General features: G+C 41.8%; 2 protein-coding genes across 2 annotated transcripts in view; one reads left to right on the top strand and one right to left on the bottom strand.

Annotated features, from left to right (window-relative positions):
* Positions 1-6,535, bottom strand: LOC114157653 (coxsackievirus and adenovirus receptor homolog). The gene is made up of 3 exons (XM_028038795.1): positions 6,057-6,535; positions 473-841; positions 1-327 (listed from the first exon to the last, which is right to left on the bottom strand). The coding sequence occupies exons 1-3, from the start codon at positions 6,127-6,129 to the stop codon at positions 158-160; spliced, it is 612 nt and encodes a 203-aa protein (XP_027894596.1). The 5' UTR covers positions 6,130-6,535; the 3' UTR covers positions 1-157.
* Positions 6,536-14,718: 8,183 nt separating this feature from the next.
* Positions 14,719-24,158, top strand: part of LOC114157631 (Fc receptor-like protein 5) — a 151,970-nt gene continuing 142,530 nt past the window's right edge. Inside the window, exons 1-4 of the mRNA XM_028038754.1 lie at positions 14,719-14,807; positions 15,719-15,754; positions 21,922-22,176; positions 22,256-22,501. Coding sequence (XP_027894555.1) covers positions 14,774-14,807; positions 15,719-15,754; positions 21,922-22,176; positions 22,256-22,501 — 571 coding nt within the window. The 5' untranslated portion in view covers positions 14,719-14,773. The remainder of the gene's footprint in view (positions 14,808-15,718; positions 15,755-21,921; positions 22,177-22,255; positions 22,502-24,158) is intronic.

Genomic DNA, 24,158 nt, shown 5'->3' with positions numbered 1-24,158 from the left:
ATACAAACAGAAATGGAGATGCTGCAGAGCCAGGATCATTATGGACGGGTTGGTCATGAGGAGGAACGTGGTTATTATTTCACAACAAGGATTGTCTTCCGTCTCCCCTCATACCATTCATCATCATGGCAAGTAAAGTGGACACTAAGACCTACACTTAAAAACGCCTGTTCCTTATATGGTAAAGAGCCACAAAACCAGTAACTAGAACAATAATATACCAGACTGCCAGACCAATTATTAGCTTATCATCTCTGGCTTTATTCCATCCTTTATTCAATGCAGCAGGTTTGTTTCCTCTGTTCTTGCTTTGTCCATCCAGGCTCCCTGCAGGACAGAACCAGGTGTTAGTCTGATCCATCAGGTAGGAGATGCTGGAGAAAGAAGCTGGTTTGAGAGTAGCATCATCAACATCTGATCTGAGATCCAGGACCAGGAAGCTGCTGGTTCTGATCCAGATAAACTCACTCACCTGGAAGAGGGGCTAGGCTCAACTTGAAGGTGCAGATAGGATCTGAATCCAGCACAGCTCTTTTCTTTCGATTAGTTTCTGCCTGAGCAACCCTGCACTCATATGTTCCTCTGTCATCAGGCACCATGTTATTCAGGACCAAAGACACGTCTCCATCTTTCATCTGCTGGTCGCGTAGATCCACTCGGTTCTCGTACATTTGGTGCTGGTGTTCCGGATCCAACTTACCATCCCGAAATAAAAGTACAAATTCATCCTCCAAATCAGTTCTGTTCCACTCTACGACGGCGGCAGGTTTGTTGTCAGGAGTTCTGCATTTTAGATTGATGTTTTGTCCAGGTTCAAACTGGAGCTCTGTAGAAATCTGATCTGTAGAGGAGGAAATAACACAGTAGAGAGATAGAAGAGGTAAAGGTAGACAAACAGATGACGTGGCAACCAAAGTGGTCGTCTCTCTCTCTGCTCTTCTATCATCAGTTTCAGCTTTGCTACAGAAGAGGAGACATCATCAGTAATTTCATCAGTGCAGGAGAGGAGGCAGGTGAAGAGGATTTGAGGCCTCCGGTTGTTTTTTTAATAAATAGTCCAGCAGCTTTTATAAAACTATCAGAACAATAACTTTATAAAAGCTATTGTTCTTGTGCTTTTTTCATCTTGTTATGAAAACATTTTGTACTTAACCCACATTTTCCAGCAACCTGCTTATATGAGGGCCTTGAGCCCACTCTTGTCCTTGTGCCGATCTCCAGCATTTTCTCCAGTGAGAGGCAGGATCCAACCAAAAAAAATTCAGAGTGGAAGAAGGAGTCCAGAGGAAAGAGGGTGGGTGGTTTAGTCTGTCAGTGTGCACAGTATTAATAAAACAAATAGAAATAATTAACACTTAAGTATCCATCCATCCATCCATCCATCCATCTTCTTCCGCTTATCCGAGGTCGGGTCGCGGGGGTAGCAGCTTCAGAAGGGAGGCCCAGACTTCCCTCTCCCCAGCCACTTCTTCTAGCTCTTCCGGGGGAATCCTGAGGCGTTCCCAGGCCAGCAGAGAGACATAGTCCCTCCAGCGTGTCCTGGGTCTTCCCCGGGGCCTCCTCCCGGTGGGACGTGTCCGGAACACCTCACCAGGGAGGCGTCCAGGAGGCATCCTGACCAGATGCCCGAGCCACCTCAACTGGCTCCTCTCGATGTGAAGGAGCAGCGGCTCTACTCTGAGTCCCTCCCGGATGACTGAGCTTCTCACCCTATCTCTAAGGGAGAGCCCAGCCATCCTACGGAGAAAAACCATTTCGGCCGCTTGTATCCGCGATCTCGTTCTTTCGGTCATGACCCAAAGCTCATGACCATAGATGAGGGTGGGAACGTAGATCGACCGGTAAATCGAGAGCTTTGCTTTTTGGCTCAGCTCTCTCTTCACCACGACGGACCGGTACAGCGCCCGCTTGACAGCAGACGCTGCGCCAATCCGCCTGTCGATCTCCCGCTCCCTTCTTCCCCCATTCGTGAACAAGATCCCGAGATACTTGAACTCCTCCACTTGGGGCAGGACATCCCCCTGACCCGGAGAAGGCACTCTACCCTTTTCCGGCTCAAGACCATGGCCTCGGATTTGGAGGCACTGATCCCCATCCCGGCCGCTTCACACTCGGCTGCGAACCGCTCCAGCGAGAGCTGCAGATCACGACCCGATGAAGCCAAAAGAACCACATCATCTGCAAAAAGCAGAGATGAGATCCTAAGGCCACCAAATCGGATCCCCTCAACACCTTGGCTGCGCCTAGAAATTCTGTCCATGAAAGTGATGAACAGAATCGGTGACAAAGGGCAGCCCTGGCGGAGTCCAACTCTCACCGGAAACGAGCCCGACTTACTGCCGGCAATGCGGACCAGACTCTGACACCGGTCATACAGGGACCTGACAGCCCGTTACAAAGGGCCCGGTACCCCATAATCCCGGAGAACCCCCACAGGGCTCCCCAAGGGACACGGTCGAACGCCTTCTCCAAGTCCACAAAACACATGTAGACTGGTTGGGCGAACTCCCATGCACCCTCCAGGACCCTGCCGAGGGTGTAGAGCTGGTCCAGTGTTCCACGACCAGGACGAAAACCACACTGCTCTTCCTGAATCCGAGGTTCGACTATCCGATGGACCCTCCTCTCCAGGACCCCTGAATAGACCTTGCCAGGGAGGCTTAAGAGTGTGACCCCTCTATAATTGGAGCACACCCTCCGGTCCCCCTTTTTGAACAGGGGGACCACCACCCCAGTCTGCCAATCCAGGGGAACTGCCCCCGATGTCCATGCAATATTGCAGAGTCGCGTCAACCAACACAACCCTACAACATCCAGAGCCTTAAGGAACTCCGGGCGGATCTCATCCACCCCCGGGGCCTTGCCACCGAGGAGCTTCTCAACCACCTCGGCGACCTCGTCCCCAGAGATTGGAGAGCCCAACCCAGAGTCCCCAGGTTCCGCTTCCTCAATGGAAGGCATGTTGGTGGGATTGAGAAGGTCTTCGAAGTACTCTGCCCACCGGCCCACAACGTCCCGAGTAGAGGTCAGCAGCACACCATCCCACTATAAACAGTGTTGGTGCCGCACCGCTTCCCCCCCCTGAGACGCCAGATGGTGGACCAGAATCGCTTCAAAGCCGTACGGAAGTCTTTCTCCATGGCCCCTCCAAACTCCTCCCACGCCCGAGTTTTTGCCTCAGCAACCACCCGAGCCGCATGCCGCTTCGCCCGTCGGTACCCATCAGCTGCTTCCGGAGTCCCACAGGCCAAAAAGGCCCGATAGGACTCCTTCTTCAGCCTGACGGCATCCCTCACCGAAAGTGTCCACCAACGGGTTCGAGGGTTGCCGCCGCGACAGGCACCGACAACCTTGCGGCCACAGCTCCGATCGGCCGCCTCGACAATGGAGGCACGGAACATGGTCCACTCAGACTCCATGTCCCCCACCTCCCCCGGGACGTGTTCGAAGTTTTGCCGGAGATGGGAGTTAAAGCTCCGTCTCACAGGGGATTCCGCCAGACGTTCCCAGCAGACCCTCACAACACGTTTGGGCCTGCCAGGTCTGACCGGCTTCCTCCCCCACCACCGGAGCAAACTCACCACCAGGTAGTGGTCAGTGGACGGCTCCGCACCTCTCTTCACCCGAGAGTCCAAGACATTCGGCCTCAGATCCGATGAAACGATGACAAAGTCGATCATCGAACTGCGGCCTAGGGTGTCCTGGTGCCAAGTGCACATATGGACACCCTTATGCTTGAACATGGTGTTCGTTATGGACAATCCATGACGAGCACAGAAGTCCAGCAACAGAACACCGTTCGAGTTCAGATCGGGCGGGCCGTTCCTCCCAACCACGCCCCTCCAGGTCTCACTGTCGTTGCCCACGTGAGCGTTGAAGTCTCCCAGCAGAACAAGGGAGTCCCCCGGAGGAGCACGCTCCAGTACCCCCTCTAAGGACTCCAAAAAGGGTGGGTAATCTGAACTGTCGTTCGGCCCGTAAGCACAAACGACAGTCAGGACCCGTCCCCCCACCCGTAGGCGGAGGGAGGCTACCCTCTCGTTCACCGGAGTAAACTCCAATGTACAGGCGCCGAGATGGGGAGCCAGAAGTATGCCCACTCCTGCCCGACGCCTCTCACCTTGGGCAACTCCAGAGTGGAAGTATGTCCAGCCCCTCTCAAGGAGACTGGTTCCAGAACCAGAGCCATGTGTCGAGGTGAGACCGACTATTTCTAGCCGGAACCTCTCGACCTCACGCACTAGCTCCTGCTCCTTCCCCACCAGAGAGGTGACATTCCATGTCCCAAGAGCCAGTTTCTGCAACCGAGGATCGGACTGCCAGGGTCCCCTCCCTTGGACGCCACCCATCACACAGTGCACCCAACCCCTTTGGCCCCTCCCACGGGTGGTGGGCCCGGGGGAGGGGGGGCCGATGTTTCCTCTTCGGGCTGAGCCCGGCCAGGCTCCATGGGTAAAAGCCCGGCCACCAGACGCTCGCCATCGTGCCCCCCCTCCAGGCCTGGCTCCAGAGTGGGGCCCCGGTGACCCGCGTCCGGGCGAGGGAACACCAAGTCCAAAGTTTTCCTTCGTCATTGGGGTCTTCGGGCTGCACTTTGTCTGGTCCCTCACCTAGGACCTGTCTGCCTTGGGTGACCCTACCAGGGGCATGAAGCCCCAGACAGCATAGCTCCTAGGATCATTGGAGCACTCAAACCCCTCCACCATGATAAGGTGGCAGCCCAAGGAGGAGTACACTTAAGAGAACACTTAAGTATCTAAAACACATTTTCTAAGTTACATTTTACCAAGTCTCATCAGAAATTTAACCTGAAGCTGTCTCCAGATTACTCGCCTTGTGATTTGCTACTACAAATGACACGACTCATTTGGACTAGTTTTGTCATGGCGGCTGCTGAGCTTCTCACTCAGCTCAATCTGCCACGGCACTGCCCTCTGGTAGGGATCAAAGGTATGCAAAAGAATAGAAAGAGGAGCAAAATAGTAAAAAAAAACCCCTCTAAATATGAAATGGTAGACCAAAATTAAAAGCATTAACAAGATCATTAAATGCATTAATCATGCTGAGAAAAACAAGTTGAAGTTAGCATGTGATTGGTAGGTTTTTAATCTGCTATGTGCAAACTGCTTTTAAACAATGAGAAACACTTTAAATAAGTTGTATATATTTGTAGCATTTAGAAAGTAGAACTGGTTCAAAGTAACTCAGTTTAAAAGCACTGAAAAAAATTCATGTGCTCAATATATCAAATCAAAAAAAGAATAGACTCTAAACTCTTCCCATCTCTATTAGACTTTTTTTACTTTCTTGAGTTTCAATGTCATTTTGTCCCCAGTGTGTTTATTCTGCTTCAACAAATTATTCAGACAAAAACATTTTTATCAAAATAAAATGTATCCAGAATTAAAACTTTATTTAGAGACTTGGAGAATGAGTTGTTCTTCACTCTGATTAAGGATACCTTGTGTTATTGATTAGAAACACAGATAAACACCCTTTCTGTCAGACAAAGTTGAAATATTTATGAATAAAAACAGATGTTTAGCTCTAATCCCACCTAATTCTAAGAAAATATGGAAATATTTGTTCAGAAGATAACCCATCACAGTCTCTCTAAAAGAGAGAAGAGCTTTAAAAGTCTTTCATAAAAAATAACATTTTCAAAGCTTAATATCAATACTGAAGCAAAACCAGCTGATCAGTTGGGATTTTTACATGGAGATGTAAAGAGGAACAAAAGTGCAGTAGCTGTTCAAAACAAGTACAATGTTTACTTTTCTTAGTCATTTTCTGTTTGGTTTCCATCTGCAGAACAAACTAGTTCAGCCAGTTCTACACTAACTCAGCTGTTAAACATTCCTGGTCTTCCTGTCATCACTCTACCACACCTTCAACGTTTCTCAAGGATCATCAGCATAATACTTATGTTGAGAGTAATTATACTCTCTACATCATATTTGTGTCGAGAGTATAAATATTACTGCTGTGAGTAAACAATGTCAAAAACTACTTTTATGTAGAGAACATCAGCTTTTTATTCTAAAGGTAAAACTTAGCTGCTGAAACAAGAACAATGAAGATGACAAAAAGCTGAACGCAGCACAGTGACGCAGTTATCATAGCAACCATTTCCTCGTTGTCACGGCAAGCAAACTCAACTTTTGGTTTAATTGAAACTATTCAGGGTTATTTTTCTGATAAAAAATACAGTTTTAACTAAAAACAACCAGGAACTAAATTAAGATGGAGAATGAAAGTTAAAACAACTTGGTAGGAAACTCAATAGTAAATCACTGAGTCCAGGAAGGGGAGGAGTTAGCAGGGAAATTTGACACCTTCAATAACAAAATGTATCTCTGAACCACATGACATAAGATTTAAACAATAAAAACATCTTTAAATTACCTATTATATTTTTATAAATACCAATCTCTGCAACATTTTAAAAAATGTCCCAGTTGAGTGGAAATGATTAAATTTCATAACACCAAGCATTTAGCAATAATTACTGGAGCTGCTCATTTAAAACAAAGTTAATTTCTCTTAAAGCTAATAAGAAAATGGTCTCCTAATAAAACACCAAATGTTTCAATGTATCCACACATCCTTCTAATATACTGTATATGTGACTAGTCACAGCAAAAGTGGGAACAAGTCATTTTGACTTTTTTACAGATTCTTAAATTGTGTTTAAACTTTCTAATGATGTCAAGCACATGGAAATAAAAAAAGAAATGAAGAAGATATGGCCATTTGAATGTTAAACTCTGGATTACAAAACTTGGAGAGAATCGCTTTCAAAGTTTTCCCCTCAAACTAACAGCTGTTCCTTTAAATAACTTTGCATTAACTCCACCCACCCAGGACAACCTGTCAACAAACAGGCAGTGCTGGGACGGTGTGTAGACAAACATTCTCAAAAGCCAGCTTTTGTCTGGCTTATCTAGCTGGAAATATATGTAACCACTGTTCTAGTTTTCCCCGATGAACAGCGCCCAGATTCTCTGACCTACACTCTATCAACTACCTCACAATGAGAAAATAATGTATTAATTGGCCACAATATATGTAGTGAATAGAGTGCGTAACTGAGCACAAGAGCAAGACTAAGATAGCTACAAGTAAGATCTAAATGCAGTGCGACTGTGACCTTATACTAAAACAAGGAAGGAAGATGGTAAAGTTGAATATGTACCAGTTTAATAAACCGTACTGGTCAGTAATAAACCAAGGGCGATGCACATTAACAGAGCACAGATAACTTTCAGCACCATGGAACAATAGCACAGAAGGTATCCCACTCATTAATTAGGTATTAATCACAGGAAGTGCTACACTCAATATTACAACAGCGGATCTGACCATTTTCACGGCGCTTCTGATCGATTTCTCGGTAAAAACAACTCAGTTAATCATGTCAAGCTTGTAACATTTAGTTTAATCGGCAGCTGTTGTTTACAAAATTGTAAAAATAATTAAATAAACGAGGTCTTTTTACGCTGTTTTGTGTTATTTTAAACGCCAAGAGAATCGGTCTTTTTCTAACTTTTGTCACTTACGCCTGACAGAAATAAAAGTTAGTCACCAAAACAGTTTTCCAACATGTAGTGTGTATTTATAATTTTTCATTGCTGATATAAGAGGATGGCTGAAAGCATGGCATAATTATTAAGACTTCCTGAAAAGACGAAAGCGTGGACTTTCTGGTAAATCCCTTTCTAATGTAAAATATGACAGATTACTGTAGTAAGGAAATTTCTAGTATCCTACAGGCTATCACACATAACAATTTTTGATAATTTGGCAACAGTTGCCCTTTATTCCCAAACGTTATGGGGAGGAGGAGAGTAGAGAATGGATATTTCAGCTGCCTGAAATAAACCGTTCCCCTCCAAAACATGGGGAAAAAATAAGCAAATTCTGTGAATTTTGAAACTGTTGGTCATTATTTGTCTATATATCGTTTGAAGCAATTAATTATTTGATATTTTGAAATCTAAGATGGTTATAATAAATATTACTGTTGATGTGATTATCTTTATGTAATGTATGCTCTGTTTAAATGTGTATCTTCCAAGTTACAAATATGTTGCAGATTTTACATCTAACAATGCACCTTACAATATAAACACATAAGGTGTTTTCTAGAAAGTCAAAAATCACGTGGTGCTGTTGCTCCAATCAATTATGCAAATGTGCAGGTGGTGGGTAGATTGTTCGTCACATTTTGCTTTAAGTTAAGCCAACTATTTCAGTAAGTCGACACTTTTCTTAAATATGGACAGTGTGGAATATGAAACGCTCTTTAACTTATAAATATATATCAAAGCACATAAATTTCACTTCGTATTATCATACACATGTGTTTCACAAAAACTGTCTGTCTTTGTACTAATATGCTTTCGTCTTGTTTTAATAAAAGGAATAATTTCAGTCAGTCAGTGCAACAAACTGCTTGCTTTATTATTAATTCCTATGTAAAAAATAGCTGTATGAATCAGTGAAGTTAATACTTCCTCAGACTCCAATCATATGATTTGCATAATATGGATAACTTATCAAATGTTTTGTAAAATTAAATGAAATGGGTGTCATGACAATGAAACTAATCTTTAACTTTTTATTTGTTTTCCACTCCTCACCCCATCCTCATCATCAGATGTGCATGATGCTTTTACTGGGAAAAAACGTCTTTGTCCTTCTGTCAAAAGTGAATGCATATAAGTTGTTTTACTTTGACATGAATAAAATTGGTCCTGACATGGAACTGGAGAGTTGGGTCGGTACAATGACTACATTGTTTTCAAATATCACAGCTGTTACAGTATTTAACTAATCTTTTTTTCTTGTAATACATTTGCAGTCTATTGATGCATTTCTGGTTGTCATGGTGAAGGAATACAACAGCAAGAACAAGACAGGCTGAGTTCATAGATTCATTTGCAATGACAGCAATGTGGCAGGGAAAAAGTCTTAGATTAAAAAAGGTAGATGTTACACATTCCACTGTGCTTCTGTGTTACTCTTCCATGTGTTATTAGTATTTTTGAATCGATGAAAAGAAAATGTTTTGACTTTTATATGATTTTACAGATTTTTCTGTATCACCTATAAAAAAGTATAATCTCAGTGCTATGTGTGTGTTACTAAACATGTTTTGTTCTTGATATGAAAAAATCTATGTTTTTTTTTATTATTCACAGATGAACCCAATGAATTATGAAATAATTCTGGGAATCAACAATCAACACCACCACTGGACTTTAGTGGTAATAAATGTTTTTATACTCTAAAAACAATCTATATCATACTTATCACATAGACAAAAACCACATGAAAACTGTAAAATGCCCACTTTCCTGTTTCCAGAGAGGCGGTCTACAGCATGAGGTTGGAAATTGCTGTGAGACTTATCCTTAACATTAATATTCTTATTTTGAGTGTTTATGACAATTGTTATCATGATTACTATTATTTGTATGTTTGGCTAAAACATCTGTACTTAGCAAAACTTAATACATTAACATGGACTCTGAAAACATTTATTTAAGGAAATTGTTTGTCTACAAATTAATAAGTACAATCATTTCATCTTCTATATTTTTTTCATAAATGACTGTGTTGGTGCTTAGCACATCCTGTGTAACAGTTTCATACACACACACATATATACGGTCACGATTGTACATGTATAATCGTGTGTGTGTGTTTTTATACTTTTGTTGTTAACAGAGGACCTAAAAGACTTGTGTCACTTCTGTGGAGAGATGGAAAGTGACACGGATGTGAACTGGAAAGTTTTTAGAATTATTCAAAGACTTAGTGTTAGTAAACTAAATGAAGAGGACAAGTTTTATCTAATCTTATCTTGCGTAAACAAGCTATGATATGATCCTCCAACAGTTGGAATATAAAGGAATCTAAAATGATTGATTATATATTGTAATTGTAAAGACATATTTAAAAAAAAAAAACTGATATTTTTGGTTTCTTTCCTAGATCCAGTGTGACGTGTGTCTGAGGTGGTTCCATCATGCATGTGTGGGAAACCCACCAACTGGAACAACTTATCACTGCTTTGCGTGTTTGCCTTAGTTGCCTTTGTTCCTGAGATTGCTGTGATGTTCTTGTTTATGTATGTTGTTTAATGGTTAATAAATTACATTTTGAAAACTGTTTGATATTTATACTTACAAGACTTTGATATAAGGCAGCTATGGAAAAACGTTTAAATCCCAAGGCCCCTTATCTTTGAGAAATGAAGAGCAAATGTTTCCAAAGCAAAGTTAAACACTTTCTTGTAAATTAATTTGTTCCCATGTTTTGGAGGGGGAACGGATTATTTTAGGTTACTAAAATATATGGTTCCCCCTTTATAACTTTGTCAAATAAAGAGCAAATGTTACCAAACTTACATGATTTGTTGTTGATGATAAGAGGAATAAACACAGTTAAAGACTTTGTAGGAGCCATTTCTCCATTATTTTCAGTTAAAGTTTAGAATGTAGATTATTTAGTTTATTTTTTTGTTTTGTAGTTGATTTATAATTAGAATGTTTATTTTGTTCTAAATAAGTTTTTGGTTAGTAATTCACTTAATTAGTTAATTGATTTCAGTTTGGGAAGTGGGTGTGTTTCACAGTATAAATACGTAGAGTTTAGATGAGTCTAGAGGCAGATGGGTGGTCTTCTGGTTTTTTACCTGCCTGTCATCAGTCAGTTAGTCAGTTTTATCAGTGAGAACAGGTGCAGGAGTTAGGGTAGGTTTATCCGAAGCCTGTAACTTGTTTTTAGCCAAAAAACTGAATAAAGCAAACAAAGAGCTGCATTTTGACTGTTTGACCTTTTGTTTGGACTGCGTAAACCAGAACCCATGATGCCCAGTATTGACTGTTTGAGTTTATTTCATTTTGCTTTGATCACCTTTGAGATTTGAATTTTTTTGATTTTGGAATTACGTTTTCGGGACAAATAGTCAATACACTTCAAGTAAAAAACCTGACCTTGGCATTTTTGATATGACAGCAAGTAAGAAAGACGATCCTGGAGTTTAATCAACACTCTCAAGTTTGCGGATGGGCGGATGGCTCCGTAAAGTTTGGAGGAACCACTTCCTTTGTTCTCTGGACGCCGAAAGCGGGAGGAAGCGGCCACGCCCACAAGCCATGAAGGTGCTTCAACTCCAGCTCTAAACGCTCACGTCTTTCTTCAGTGACAGCGGTATGTACAATGATTACTAATGCTGTAAAGTAGTGATGGTGAGATGAAGCCTCATGAGGCATTGAACCACTTGAGCCAACTGGTTCTAGAAAGGGTTCATTTCTTGAGGCTTCATGTGCACACGAAACCACCTACTGGCCAGGTGTATAATCACAGCCAGCTGTATCTTAACGTATGATGCATTGAATTTTTGTCTATTATGGCTCTTGGGAATGACGTCACAAAAGGTGTAGGAAGAAATCATTTGTCTACATAAATTATGTATACACATATGTGTATAATAAAATATTGTTTGAATGTATCCTCTGTGTGTAATTATTCCCAAAATAGTAGTGTCATGTGATATGGCATGTTGTGTAATAAAGTTTTTCTGTGACTCTAGAAAAATGGCCTGGACTTAATCAGGCAGAGGACAGTGAAAGTGCTTGTGAACTAGGGAGGGGGTAGTGAATAGGCTAATGCTTGTGTAACTTGGATGATTTCATGCATTTTTATTAAGAAACAACAATTTCTCCACAGTTTTTGGTTTCAAACGATTTCTCTTTTTTGACACTACATGGATGAGGTGTTATTATTGTACCCCAACTCCTTGGAGCACAATAAACACCTCACCTTTACAGAAAATAAGAAACAGTGAAAAATACAGTTCCTCATAAGCAAACATAATGCATCTGCAAATGTTCAGTTCACCTTACCTTGTTAGGGCTTATCAAATCAAAAATGTTCCCACATAGGAGAAATCCTCCTCTTTCTCGCCGGCTCCATCCTACTCCTATCTTGTCCTCGCGCTCCTAAATCTCCTATCTATCTATCTATCTATCTATCTCCTATCTATCTATCTATCTATCTATCTATCTATCTATCTCCTAAACTCTTCAAACACCAAACTAACTGTCTCAAACTAAATAACCACTATCCAAACTCTGCTATCCAAACTATCAAAACTCTTTCCACTCTCTCAACTGACCGCAACTCGCCTACAACAACCCACATGAATGGAGCCTGTGGGGTTTCTAAAGCTGTCAAAACCCGCGCCAACATCTGAGCCACTTTCCGAAGCAGTCACGTGGTACAGCCAGGCAGCGAGGCTTCAGACGTCATCGTTTTCGGCTCCTCCCCTAAATAAAGCAAGCTTCGATACGCGCTTTACGGAAACGCCCCCTCCATTACTCGACACACGCCTCGAAACATCACCTAACATCACTAGTGTAAAGGAAAACGGCCAAACGACAGGAGTTTGATGATAGCGATCAACGTTACAGTACACGTTTGTCAACATGATGAATGAAAGACTGAGTTAAAGCGCTGCACCTTTACGCACAGCCAGTGACTTTAAAAGAAAAAGGAAAGTTATAGACAAAACTACAAGCAGTTCAAAGTGTTTGGCTAAAATGTCTGATGTATTGAAAGCACAGTCAACCAAGAGTGATTTGGAGATTTCATCTAAACGAAGTATTAAAATGACTGAGAAAGGCTTGATGTCTTATATAAAAATGTGCCAAGATAAAAGAATTGCTAAATTGAAGCAAGCAAGACGAATAATGGACGATTTAAATATTTTGATGGAGTCAAATGATAAAGCTGACTCAGTGAATTCTCTTCTTGCTACATTTATTCAATGTTCTCAGGATGCAGAGGCGTCTCATAAAAACTTAACAAGTTTGCCACTCCCCTATGATGAACTCATGAAACAAAACGAACATTTCCAGAATAAAATGAGTTCTTACCACGAGTTTACTGAGCTTGTCAGGGGCTGGTTATGTGAACGGGAGAAGCCCTTTGTGCAGCCCAGTGCAGATGATTACGATCAAGACAAGAATGATGTTGATAACGCAATTAATCCTGAAGACAGCGCTTCCAATGTGCGCTCTGTAAAGTCTAAGTCAGGCTCTCAGGTGTCCCGTGTCTCCTCTACATCTTCGGCTCGCATTAAGGCGGAGGCCGAGAGAGCGGCGCTGCTGGAGCACGCTGCAGGACTCAAAAAGAAACATCAGTTGGACGCGCTGGAGGAAAAGCTAAAACAAGAAAAAAAGCAACTAGAACTTGAGACTGAGTTAGCGGCTGCTAACGCGAAACTTCGTGTGTTGGAAATAAATTCACAGTGTGGCTCAAAATGTTCCGATGGCATGAATTCGTATATTGAAAAGCGCAATTCCAACTTGGCGCTTGATCCTTGTGCCAAAGTATTGGTTCCAGAGAGAAATATGGACGATTTTAAAATGTCTTCTGCCATCGCTGAGCAACCAGTTGTTGGGCTGAAACAAAAGCCACCAATTCAAAGTGTTGATAAGCCACAAAGTGTCTGTGATGAATTAACTGTTCAACTAGATCAACAAATCAGTATTATTGACATCATGCAGCGGCAAAATGACATCACTGCCATGTTGGTTCAGCAAAACCAAAACTCTGTCTTGCCACCAAGAAACATCCCTGTTTTCGATGGTAATCCTCTTCAATATGGATCATTTATAAGAGCGTTTGAGAACAGCGTGGAGGCCAAAACGTCTAATTTGAGTGACTGTTTGCACTTTTTAGAACAATACACTAGGGGGCAGCCTAGAGACCTTGTGCATAGTTGCCAGCATTTGCCGTCAGAACTGGGCTATCCTAGAGCTAAAAATCTTCTTTCTGAACATTTTGAACGCTACATTTACTGTGTGTTTTAAGTCAACAGAAAATACCTGTGTGTACTATATTGTTATGGACTTTTACAGGGTGTAAAACCTCCAATATGTGAGTGTAAAACATTAACCAAGTTAAGAAAACGTGATTATTACTGTTTAAGGTGAAAAGAGCTACAATGCATTGTATTTCAGAAAATGTTAAAGGAGTGTGGGAGAAAAGAGTGATATACATAACCTGAGGGGTTACATATATATGTTTAGAAGTTTTCAGCTTTTGTCTATTTTTCCAATAAGGCTGTGAGCTTTTGTCTTGTGAGCCTGTGTCATGGAGTCGTCTGTAAAACCCTGAACTTTAGTGGACTGAACAAATTAGGACTATATCTGTACATTGGGAGCAGCTAGAACCAAATTCAGACCAAATGAGTGGGATGAGTAGAGCTATAACAACAAAGACCTGAGCAGCAAAATCAAAACGTGCACATGGGGACCTATTTTGCTGCAGAAGTAGGTCAAAGCAGCAAATGTTCTAACCACAGTCTGTGGTGTAGACAGAACAAGCTGCAGAGCTTCGCAGAAGCAATGCTGGACCACTTCCCCCCACCTAACCAACTCTGACAAACATGCTGACATTGAGACAGAACAAAACGTCCAGCTTTGCAGCCTTCAGTCCATGTGTTATATATGCAACATCAAAAACCAACATGAATCCATCAATCTTATTCAAATCAGTAAAAATATTGTCCCAGCTAAAGATCAATAAAGTGTTATTTTATTCATACTTTTATTTTGAAATCTTACCTATCGCATCATGTACATCCTATGGAAGTATGCTGTAGGTACATGATGCCACTGTGGTGGTTTCCGCAGAGCGGATGACAGTTTCATTTTAGAAGAGACCATTTCATTGCAGGTTTTAATTGTTACTCAAGATGACGATGGAAACATCTTTCCTGTCTGTGCTGGGTGAGTTAAATTACGTTTCAAAGGTCAGAATTATGATTTTATAATAACTAACAGTTCCAATAAGCAAAATGGTGACTATCTTTCATTTTAAGTGAACAGGGAAATGTGAGCCGGAAAAGGGTAGAGTGCCTTCTCCGGGTCAGGGGGGGTGTCCTGCCCCAAGTGGAGGAGTTTAAGTATCTCGGGATCTTGTTCACGAATGGGGGAAGAAGGGAGAGGGAGATCGACAGGCGGATTGGCGCAGCGTCTGCTGTCAAGCGGGCGCTGTACCGGTCCGTCGTGGTGAAGAGAGAGCTGAGCCAAAAAGCGAAGCTCTCGATTTACCGGTCGATCTACGTTCCCACCCTCATCTATGGTCATGAGCTTTGGGTCATGACCGAAAGAACGAGATCGCGGATACAAGCGGCCAAAATGGGTTTTCTCCGTAGGGTGGCTGGGCTCTCCCTTAGAGATAGGGTGAGAAGCTCAGTCATCCGGGAGGGACTCAGAGTAGAGCCGCTGCTCCTTCACATCGAGAGGAGCCAGTTGAGGAGCATCTGGTCAGGATGCCTCCTGGACGCCTCCCTGGTGAGGTGTTCCGGGCACGTCCCACCGGGAGGAGGCCCCGGGGAAGACCCAGGACACGCTGGAGAGACTATGTCTCTCGGCTGGCCTGGGAACGCCTCGGGATTCCCCCGGAGGAGCTGGAAGAAGTGGCCGGGGAGAGGGAAGTCTGGGCCTCCCTTCTGAAGCTGCTACCCCCGCGACCCGACCTCGGATAAGCGGAAGAAGATGGATGGATGGATGGATGGATGGATGGAAATGTGAAAGTTGACTAAATAGTCTGAAGTCGGATATTCAATTTATCTGACGTCCAATGATTTACTGAATATGAAACCATAACCTAAAATCTGACTGTCTTTTCTCCTCAGCATTGACCTCACTGCTGTTCGGCTCAACTTACCAAGGTCAGTAAATGGTAGCAATGTTGAGAAAAATCTATTCAGGAAATGCTTTAAATGGTGTCGACGTAAAACGTGTTTGTTTTCAAGTAAGGAAATTGAAGTCATGAGGGATGAGGGCCCTACCTTTAATAAGACCTTTACTTTCCAATGTCTTTTTGTTTGTCTGCTTGGTTTTTTGTATGAAATTCAAAACAATATTTTCTAAAAGAAAAAGAGGACAAAGAAATTAATATTTGCCAAATATTCTAAATTCTGTATGGTGTCAGTAATGATTACGTGTGGCTTATAGAATTTTATTACATGTATGACCAGTATTTTGTTGGAATTCTGATCAGTTCCTCGTGACAGAACCGGTGAAATTGAGTCCAGTTCGCAGGCCGCCTCATTTCAGATTTTCACACAACTTCCCCATAGAACTGAGATCAGAGCTTTGTGATGGCCACACCAAAACCTTGACTCTGTTGTCCTTCAGCCACTTTATCTCCAGTTTGTCTGTAAGCTGAGGACTATCATCCATCTGGACCAATCTGTGTCCAGGCTTTAACTTCCTGCTGATGTCTTTGCATGTTGCTTCAATATTTTCACATAATGATCTTTCCTTGTGATGCCATCTAGTTTTGGAAACACACCAGTTCCTCCGGCAGCAAAGCATGATGCTGCCACCACCGTACCTCATATGTAGGAGCTCCTTTCCCTTTTCCTTCTATCAATCAATCAATCAATCAATCAATCAATCAAATTTTATTTGTATAGCACATTTCAGCAGCAAGACATTTCAAAGTGCTTTACATCATTACAAACACAGAAACACAATGCAACATAGAATCAATAATCAAAACACGACATTAAGTCAAGTTCCATCAATAAATTTGTAATTGATTACATTTCAGATACAATTCTAAACAGGTGGGTTTTTAGTTGAGATTTAAAAGCAGTCAGTGTTTCAGCTGTTTTACAGTTTTCTGGAAGTTTGTTCCAGATTTGTGGTGCATAGATGCTGAAAGCTGCTTCTCCTCGTTTGGTTCTGGTTCTGGGGATGCAGAGCAGAACCAGAACCAGAACCTGAGAGGTCTGGAAGGTTGATACAACAACAGCAGATCTTTAATGTATTGTGGTGCTAAGCCGTTCAGTGATTTATAAACTAACAACAGTATTTTAAAGTCTATTCTTTGAGCTACAGGGAGCCAGTGTAGGGACTTTAAAACTGGTGTTATGTGCTCTATCTTCCTGGTTTTAGTCAGAACGCCAGCAGCAGCATCTGGATCAGCTGCAGCTGTTTGATTGATTTGTTGGACAGACCTGTGAAGACGCTGTTGCAATAATCAATACGACTGAAGATGAAGGCATGGATGAGTTTCTCTAGATCTGGCTGAGACATTAGTCCTTTAATCCTGGAAATGTTCTTCAGGTGATAGAAGGCCGACTTTGTAACTGTCTTTATGTGGCTCTGGAGGTTCAGGTCAGAGTCCATCACTACTCCCAGGTTTCGGGCTGATCGCTGGTTTTCAGTTGTAATAACTGAAGCTGTGCATTGACTCTAGATCTATAACTCTAGATGTATAACTCTAGATCTATAACTCTAGATCTGTAACTCTAGAGATATAACTCTAGATCTATAGCTCTAGATCTATAACTCTAGATCGTTCCTCTTTAGGTCCAAAAATAATAACTTCAGTTTTGTTTCTGTTCAACTGGAGAAAGTTTTGGCACATCCACACATTTATCTGTTCTAAGCATCTGTTCAGTGATTGGATGGGGTCAAAGGTCACCTGGTGACATCGTAATGTAGAGCTGTGTGTCATCTGCATAGTTATGGTAGCTAATATTATTTCCTGTTATAACCTGAGCTAGTGGGAGCATATACATATTGAATAAAAGGGGTCCTAGCATTGAACCTTGGGGTACCCCACATGTGACCTTTGACCTCTTTGATGAAAAGTTTTCAATTGAAACAAAGAAATCCCTGCTCTTTATGTAGGATTTAAACCAGTTAAGCACTGGACCGGAGAGTCCGACCCAACTCTCCAGTGGGTTCAGTAATATGTCAAGGTCAACACTGAGGTCCAACAGAACCAGCACTGTGGTTCTGCCACAGTCCGTATTTATATGGATGTCATTGAACACTTTTACGAGGGCGGTCTCTGTGCTGTGGTAACCATGGAAACCAGACTGGAAGGAGTCAAAGCGGTTGGTTATAGTTAGGAAGCTAGTTAATTGTTTAAACAGCTTTTTCAATAACTTTGCTGATGAATGGGAGGTCAGAGGTCAGAGGTCGGCCTGTAATTCTGCATTAGTGATTTGTCCAGATTGTTCTTTTTTATCAGTGGTTTGATTACTGCTGTTTTCAAAGCCTGGGGGAAAACGCCTGATGAGAGCCATGAGTTACTATCTGGATCAGATCAGCAGCAATAACAGGCAGGACTTTCTTAAAGAAATGTTCTAGAGTTATAGATCTAGGACATCCAGACAGCAGGAACTGGAGCTTATTGACTTATAATTTCCTGTAGGGTTTTATAATTAAGTAGTTGAATTTGGGTCATTTTTCCTGTATTTGTTTTGTTTGGGCTCAGCATTGGTTCTGACTTTATAGTGGATGTTCAGATTAATCCTCTGATTTTATGAATTTTCTCTGAAAAGAAGCTAGAAAACTGGTTGCAGGCGGCAAAACATTGGAATTCAGGCGGTAACGTCACAGGAGGGTTTGTGATTCTGTCAACTGTTGCAAATAAAGCTGGAGCATTGTTAATGTTTTTGTTTATGACATCTGCAAAGAAAGCCTCTCTTGCATGTTTTAGTGTTAAATGATAGTTACGTAGACTTTCTTTATAGATGTCACAATGAACGTGGAGTTGAGTTTTACGCCATTTTTGTTCTGCCCTACGGCAGAGTTGTCTTGCAGATCTAACTGTTTGTGCATTTCTCCATGGAGATTTCTTTTTACCAGACACAACCTTCATTTTAATGGAATCAATAATATCTGAGACTTTAGACTGAAAATCTTTTACCAACTTATCTACATCATTACAGCTTAAGGGTGAGGAAGAAGAGTAGATTTGATTAAAAGTTTCTGCTGTGTTTTCAGTGAGAGAACGTTTTGTGATGGTTGCTGTTTGTCCAAGTGGGTTAAAAGATAAAGAACTTTCAAAGATAACAGGAAGTGATGCGACAGGCGACATCAGTTACAGAGACATTGGAAATATTCACACCCTTACTGATAACCAGGTCCAGTGTGTGTCCTTGAGTGTGTGTTGCTTGTTTGACATGTTGTGTTAGACCAAAAGTCTCTAAAATATTAGCGAGCTTTTTTGCCCCTCTGTCTTGGGGGTTGTCAACATGAATCACCAACAATTATTAAACAATCATAATCAATACATATAAGAGACAGAAGTTCATTCAAGTCAGTAAAGAAATTTTCCACAAAAGTTGGAGTTTTGTATAAAGTTACAGTCAAAGTTCATTTGTGGCCTTTAGCCTCAATTCCAAGATACTCAAAAGAGGTGAAGTGACCCAAAGAGATTTTACTACAATTTATGGTATTCTTAAATATTGAAGCCACGCCTCCTCCTTTTTTATCTTTTCTATTCTCACTGAAGAAATTGTAGTTAGGAGGCGCAGATTCAATTAGTACGATCGATTCATTATTATCATTCAACCATGTTTCTGTCAGAAACATAACATGGATATTATGCTCAGTGATGAAATCATTAATTAATAGAGCTTTAGCACAGAGAGATCTGGGATTTTAAAGAGTTTAAGTGACTTGGAGACCAAAAGTTCTTCAGTCTGGGGTTCTTTTAGGCAGGGGATCAGTCTGATGTTTGAATTAGGTCCCCTATATTTTATGTTTCTGTTTCTTGTAAATTTTCTTGTAGTTATCCGGACAGGTAATGTCCTGTTCTGCAGTGCCGGGGGGCCAGACACATTCTGGAGCAAGAAGGGTGTAAAGATAAAATCTGGACCCCGGCCTCAGACCTCAGAAACGCAGAGTGATGGATCCTCTGGGACGTTAGAGTCAGGTGGCTTAAATGAAGTGAGGTCTGCTACGTGAGCGCTAAGGAGAGACGTCCCAAGTAAAACCTGTTGATTCATTCCATCTTTAAATTTAAGAAACTCCGGTCCAGAAGACATTTCTCCATGTGTATCTTGTGAATCCTGTGAATAAGTGGGTGAGCAGAAAGGGAGGGGAGAAGGAGGAAGGGAACCAGTCGCTCCGTCTCCAGTCGATGTATCAGCTTGTTTTTGTTCCTGATAAGCCGACGGTTCCTTCCTAGTCAGAAATCCTTGAGCCTGTTCTTCTGACGCGATGATCACGTTGCTGTCCTTGTTGATAAAATGAAAAAGATTTGCAGTGAGTAGCTTTATCCCATGTTTATTAAGATTGCGTCCACTTCTTCCAAAAAGGTGAAAGCGCTGCCAATAGATCCAGAGGTTATGGATGAAGGTCACTGAGCTGGCAGAGCAGCTTTTAATCAGCCATTTGTTTATCATGTCCAGCCTGGAGTGTTTTTCGTCTCCCCATTGAGGTGCTGGAATTGGACCACTGAGAAATAACTTCATTTTTAACTTTTCCATAGTGTTCAGTAGAATATTAAAGTCCTTTTTCAGAATCTCAGATTTCTGCTTTGCCACATCGTTGGCTCCAACATGCACAACTAAGGACTCAATATCTGACTGATCAGTGGTTAGAGAGAGAACTTTAAGAGTTAAATCAGATACAGTGTCACCAGGAAAAGAAATCACTCTCGTTTTCTTGGGATTGCAAACGTGACTGATTCCATTTACTGCCTCATCTCCAACAATAAGCACTTTTGGCATACCTTTCGTTTTCCTGGTAGCCGCTTTGTCTTTAGGGGGTGGATGTGTTGGTCTTGCCTCATTGTTGGTGTTTGAAGGCGAGGTTTCACTCAGAGGCTCAGGCTGGAGTACAGAAAATCTGTTTTTCAGTGGGATTCCCACAGAGTCAGAATGTTTTGAGGCCCGGGCTGGTCGCTTTGTCCTTGGGAGCGGGGTCGGTGGAACCGTTTTGGTTGCAGCTGCTTGTTTGTTTTTCTTTGGTGGAGCAGGTGTTGAGGTTGAAGGTGGGTTTCGGCTCAGAGCCGGCCACGCTGATTCGTCCAGGTGAGGGGTTCTCCCTGTCAGTCGCCTCATCGGATCTGCGGTGTGAGACGTTTGCTTCGGCTTGGCACCCAGAGCGTTCCAGGGTGGGCTGCTTGATGCGAGGCTTACAACCTCTCCGTTGATTTGAGGAAGAGTTGTCTGATTTCCACAGTTAGTGTTGATCTCAAAGTTCACCTCCAGCAGTTTGATCTCACTTTCTATAGACTGAAGTCGGTGTATAATACTGCTAATGTCCTTGGGGTCGGCCAGAGGCATTTTGTCCTGGTTCAACTTGGAGATGAAGAAAAGTAAGGTAAAAATAAAAGTAAGAAAATCCCCCAGTCCTTAGGTTTGTAGTAATCCAGTTATGATGTTGAAAATGTGAATATAACTATAAAAACTGTCACTTTAAAAATAACTCAGGCAAAGTTATCAGTAAAAACGGGAGAGAGCAGGACAAGCTGTTCCTCCTTCAGCTGCCACAAATGCACTATTCTAGTGCACAAATTCTAGTGTAACAATGGTGACATTGAAGGAAAAATTCATAATGACCATAAATGGAACATTGATCAACATCTTTGATGTGTATTGATAATTTTGTTGATGCTAATTGTACTGTTTGTCACTGGTTTCTCAGTTGCTGACTGTATGTTGTTTTATGTTGTATGAATTCTTATTTTTGTGTTTTAATGACGTAGAGCACTTTGAAGAGCTTTTTTTTTTTTTACTGAAATGTGGTTTGTAACTAAACTTGATTGAATGATACTACAATCTTAGTTCTAACTGATGTAGTTACAACTAACTACATCAGTTAGAACTAAGTAGAAAATAATTCAGCCTTTTTGTTTCTTTGGAAACTTTAACAGAACGTTCTTTGTTTCTGTTCCTTTCAGAGGAGCCTTTCAATATTAGTACAGGAGTCATTTTACTGTGGATTATAACACTCACTAGCTTTAGCAGGATGTTCATGAATTCTAAAGCTTTTCTTTCAGAATTACACATTTTACATCAGTACCCCACTGCCCTCATGAACCCCAGAATTATTGCAAGTATCATTTTCATCTATCTTACAGGTCATCTGACTGTGAGTCCCAGCAGATCTCAGTATTTCCAAGGAAAGTCTGTGTCTCTGAGTTGTGAGGAGGAAAACAGTTCTGCTGGATGGACTGTGTGGCAAAACACAACCAGAAGAAGGTCTAAGTGTGGAGATGGATGGGGGGAAATAAAGGGTTCTGTTTGTGTCATCAATTATATTTTAAAAAAGGATACTGGAGTGTACTGGTGTGGATCCATCAATGGATCCTCCAGCAGCATGAACCTCACTGTTGGTAAGATCAGACTGTGGAGTTAGTGTTGCTGAAGCTGTGTGGAAATGGATGAAATGCTGTAGTTTGTCTCTGTGTTGAGGTGGATCAGTGATCCTGCAGAGTCCTGTCCTCCCTGTGATGGAGGGAGATGACGTCACTCTGAGCTGCAGAGCAAAGAATCCAACCCACAACCTCCCAGCTGCTTTCTATAAAGATGGCGTCTTCATCGGCAACGAGTCATCAGGCAACATGATCCTCCACCATGTTTCCAGCTCTGATGAAGGCCTCTATAAATGTAACATCAAAGGTCATGGAGAGTCTCCATCCAGCAGGATCTCTGTCAAAGGTCAGTCACTAAAAGTATAAGGGGAAAAAATGTAAGTAATCACACACATGCACATTCTTGTACTTTTTCAAATGAGGATTTTATATTTTCTTCCATTCATTGTAGTAAAATTATTTCTGAATAATCCAGACATTTTCCATAACCTTAACCATTACTAGACTATTCCTAACCTTAACTAAAACTTAATCCACACCATGCTTCTAAACATAGGACTGTCTAAAAAGTGAAGACCAGGACCACAAATGTGGAAATGATCATTTGTGGAGATCATTTCCACAAATGATCTCCCTTTGTTGGTAAATAAGTGAAAGTGGTTCTATATACTGTATATAGTATATCAAAATATACCCACACATACCCACACACACACATATATATATATATATGACTATTTATAAGGCAATAAATCCCACTTATTAACCTGACAGGGCAGGTTGACCTATGAAGTGAAAACCATTTCAGGTGACGACCTCTTGAAGCTCATCAAGAAAATGCAGAGTGTGTGCAAAGCAGTAATCACAGCAAAAGGTTGCTACTTTGAAGAAACTAGAATATAAGGGCTATTTTAGTTGTTTTACACTTTTCTGTTTAGTGCATATTTCCACATGTGTTATTCATAGTTTTGATGCCTTCAGTGTGAATCTACAATGTCAATAGTCATGAAAATAAAGGAAATTCATTGAATTAAAAGGTGTGTCCAAACTTTTGGTCTGTACTGTATCTACTGTATATATATATATATATATATATATATATATATATATATATATATATATACAGTATATATATACAGCAACCTTTTGCTGTGATTACTGCTTTGCACACACTCTGCATTTTCTTGATGAGCTTCAAGAGGTCGTCACCTGAAATGGTTTTCACTTCATAGGTCAACCTGCCCTGTCAGGCTAATAAGTGGGATTTATTGCCTTATGAATAGTCATGAAAATAAAGAAAACCCATTGAATTAGAAGGTGTGTCCAAACTTTTGATCTGTACTGTATATGTATACAGTATACTGTATACATATACAGTGAGGAAAATAAGTATTTTAATACCCTGTGACTTTCCAAGTTCTCCCATGGAGAAATCATGGAGAGTCTGAACAATCAGCAATAATTCTGGCCCTCAGAGAACTATTAACAGGGCCTGCCCAAGGCAAAACAAACTAAGGGGCCTCTTATGGCCCCAGAGCAACAAAGGACCCCTTTAAGTGGAAACAGATTTATTTGTGTTTTTTAGTAATAATTTCTTTGTGGTTATATTATATATTATTTGCACAGTGGCACAGTTGGTAGCACTGTTGCCTTGCAGCAAAAAGGTTCTGGATTCGATTCCCGGCCGGGGTCTTTCTGCATGGACTTTGCATGTTCTCCCTGTGCATGCGTGGGTTCTCTCCGGGTACTCTGGCTTCCTCCCACAGTCCAAAAACATGACTGTCAGGTTAATTGGTCTCTCTAAATTCTCCCTAGGTGTGAGTGAGTGTGTGCATGGTTGTTTGTCCTGTATGTCACTGTGTTGTGAAGTGACAGACTGGCGACCTGTCCAGGGTGTACCCCGCCTCTCGCCGGGAACGTAGCTGGAGATAGGCACCAGCAACCCTCCCGACCCCATTAGGGACAAGGGTGAACAGAAAATGGATGGATGGATGTGGTTATAT

This window comes from Xiphophorus couchianus, chromosome 14 (assembly GCF_001444195.1).
Source record: "Xiphophorus couchianus chromosome 14, X_couchianus-1.0, whole genome shotgun sequence".
Lineage (NCBI taxonomy): Eukaryota > Metazoa > Chordata > Actinopteri > Cyprinodontiformes > Poeciliidae > Xiphophorus > Xiphophorus couchianus.
This window is presented reverse-complemented; position numbering and strand designations above follow the sequence as displayed.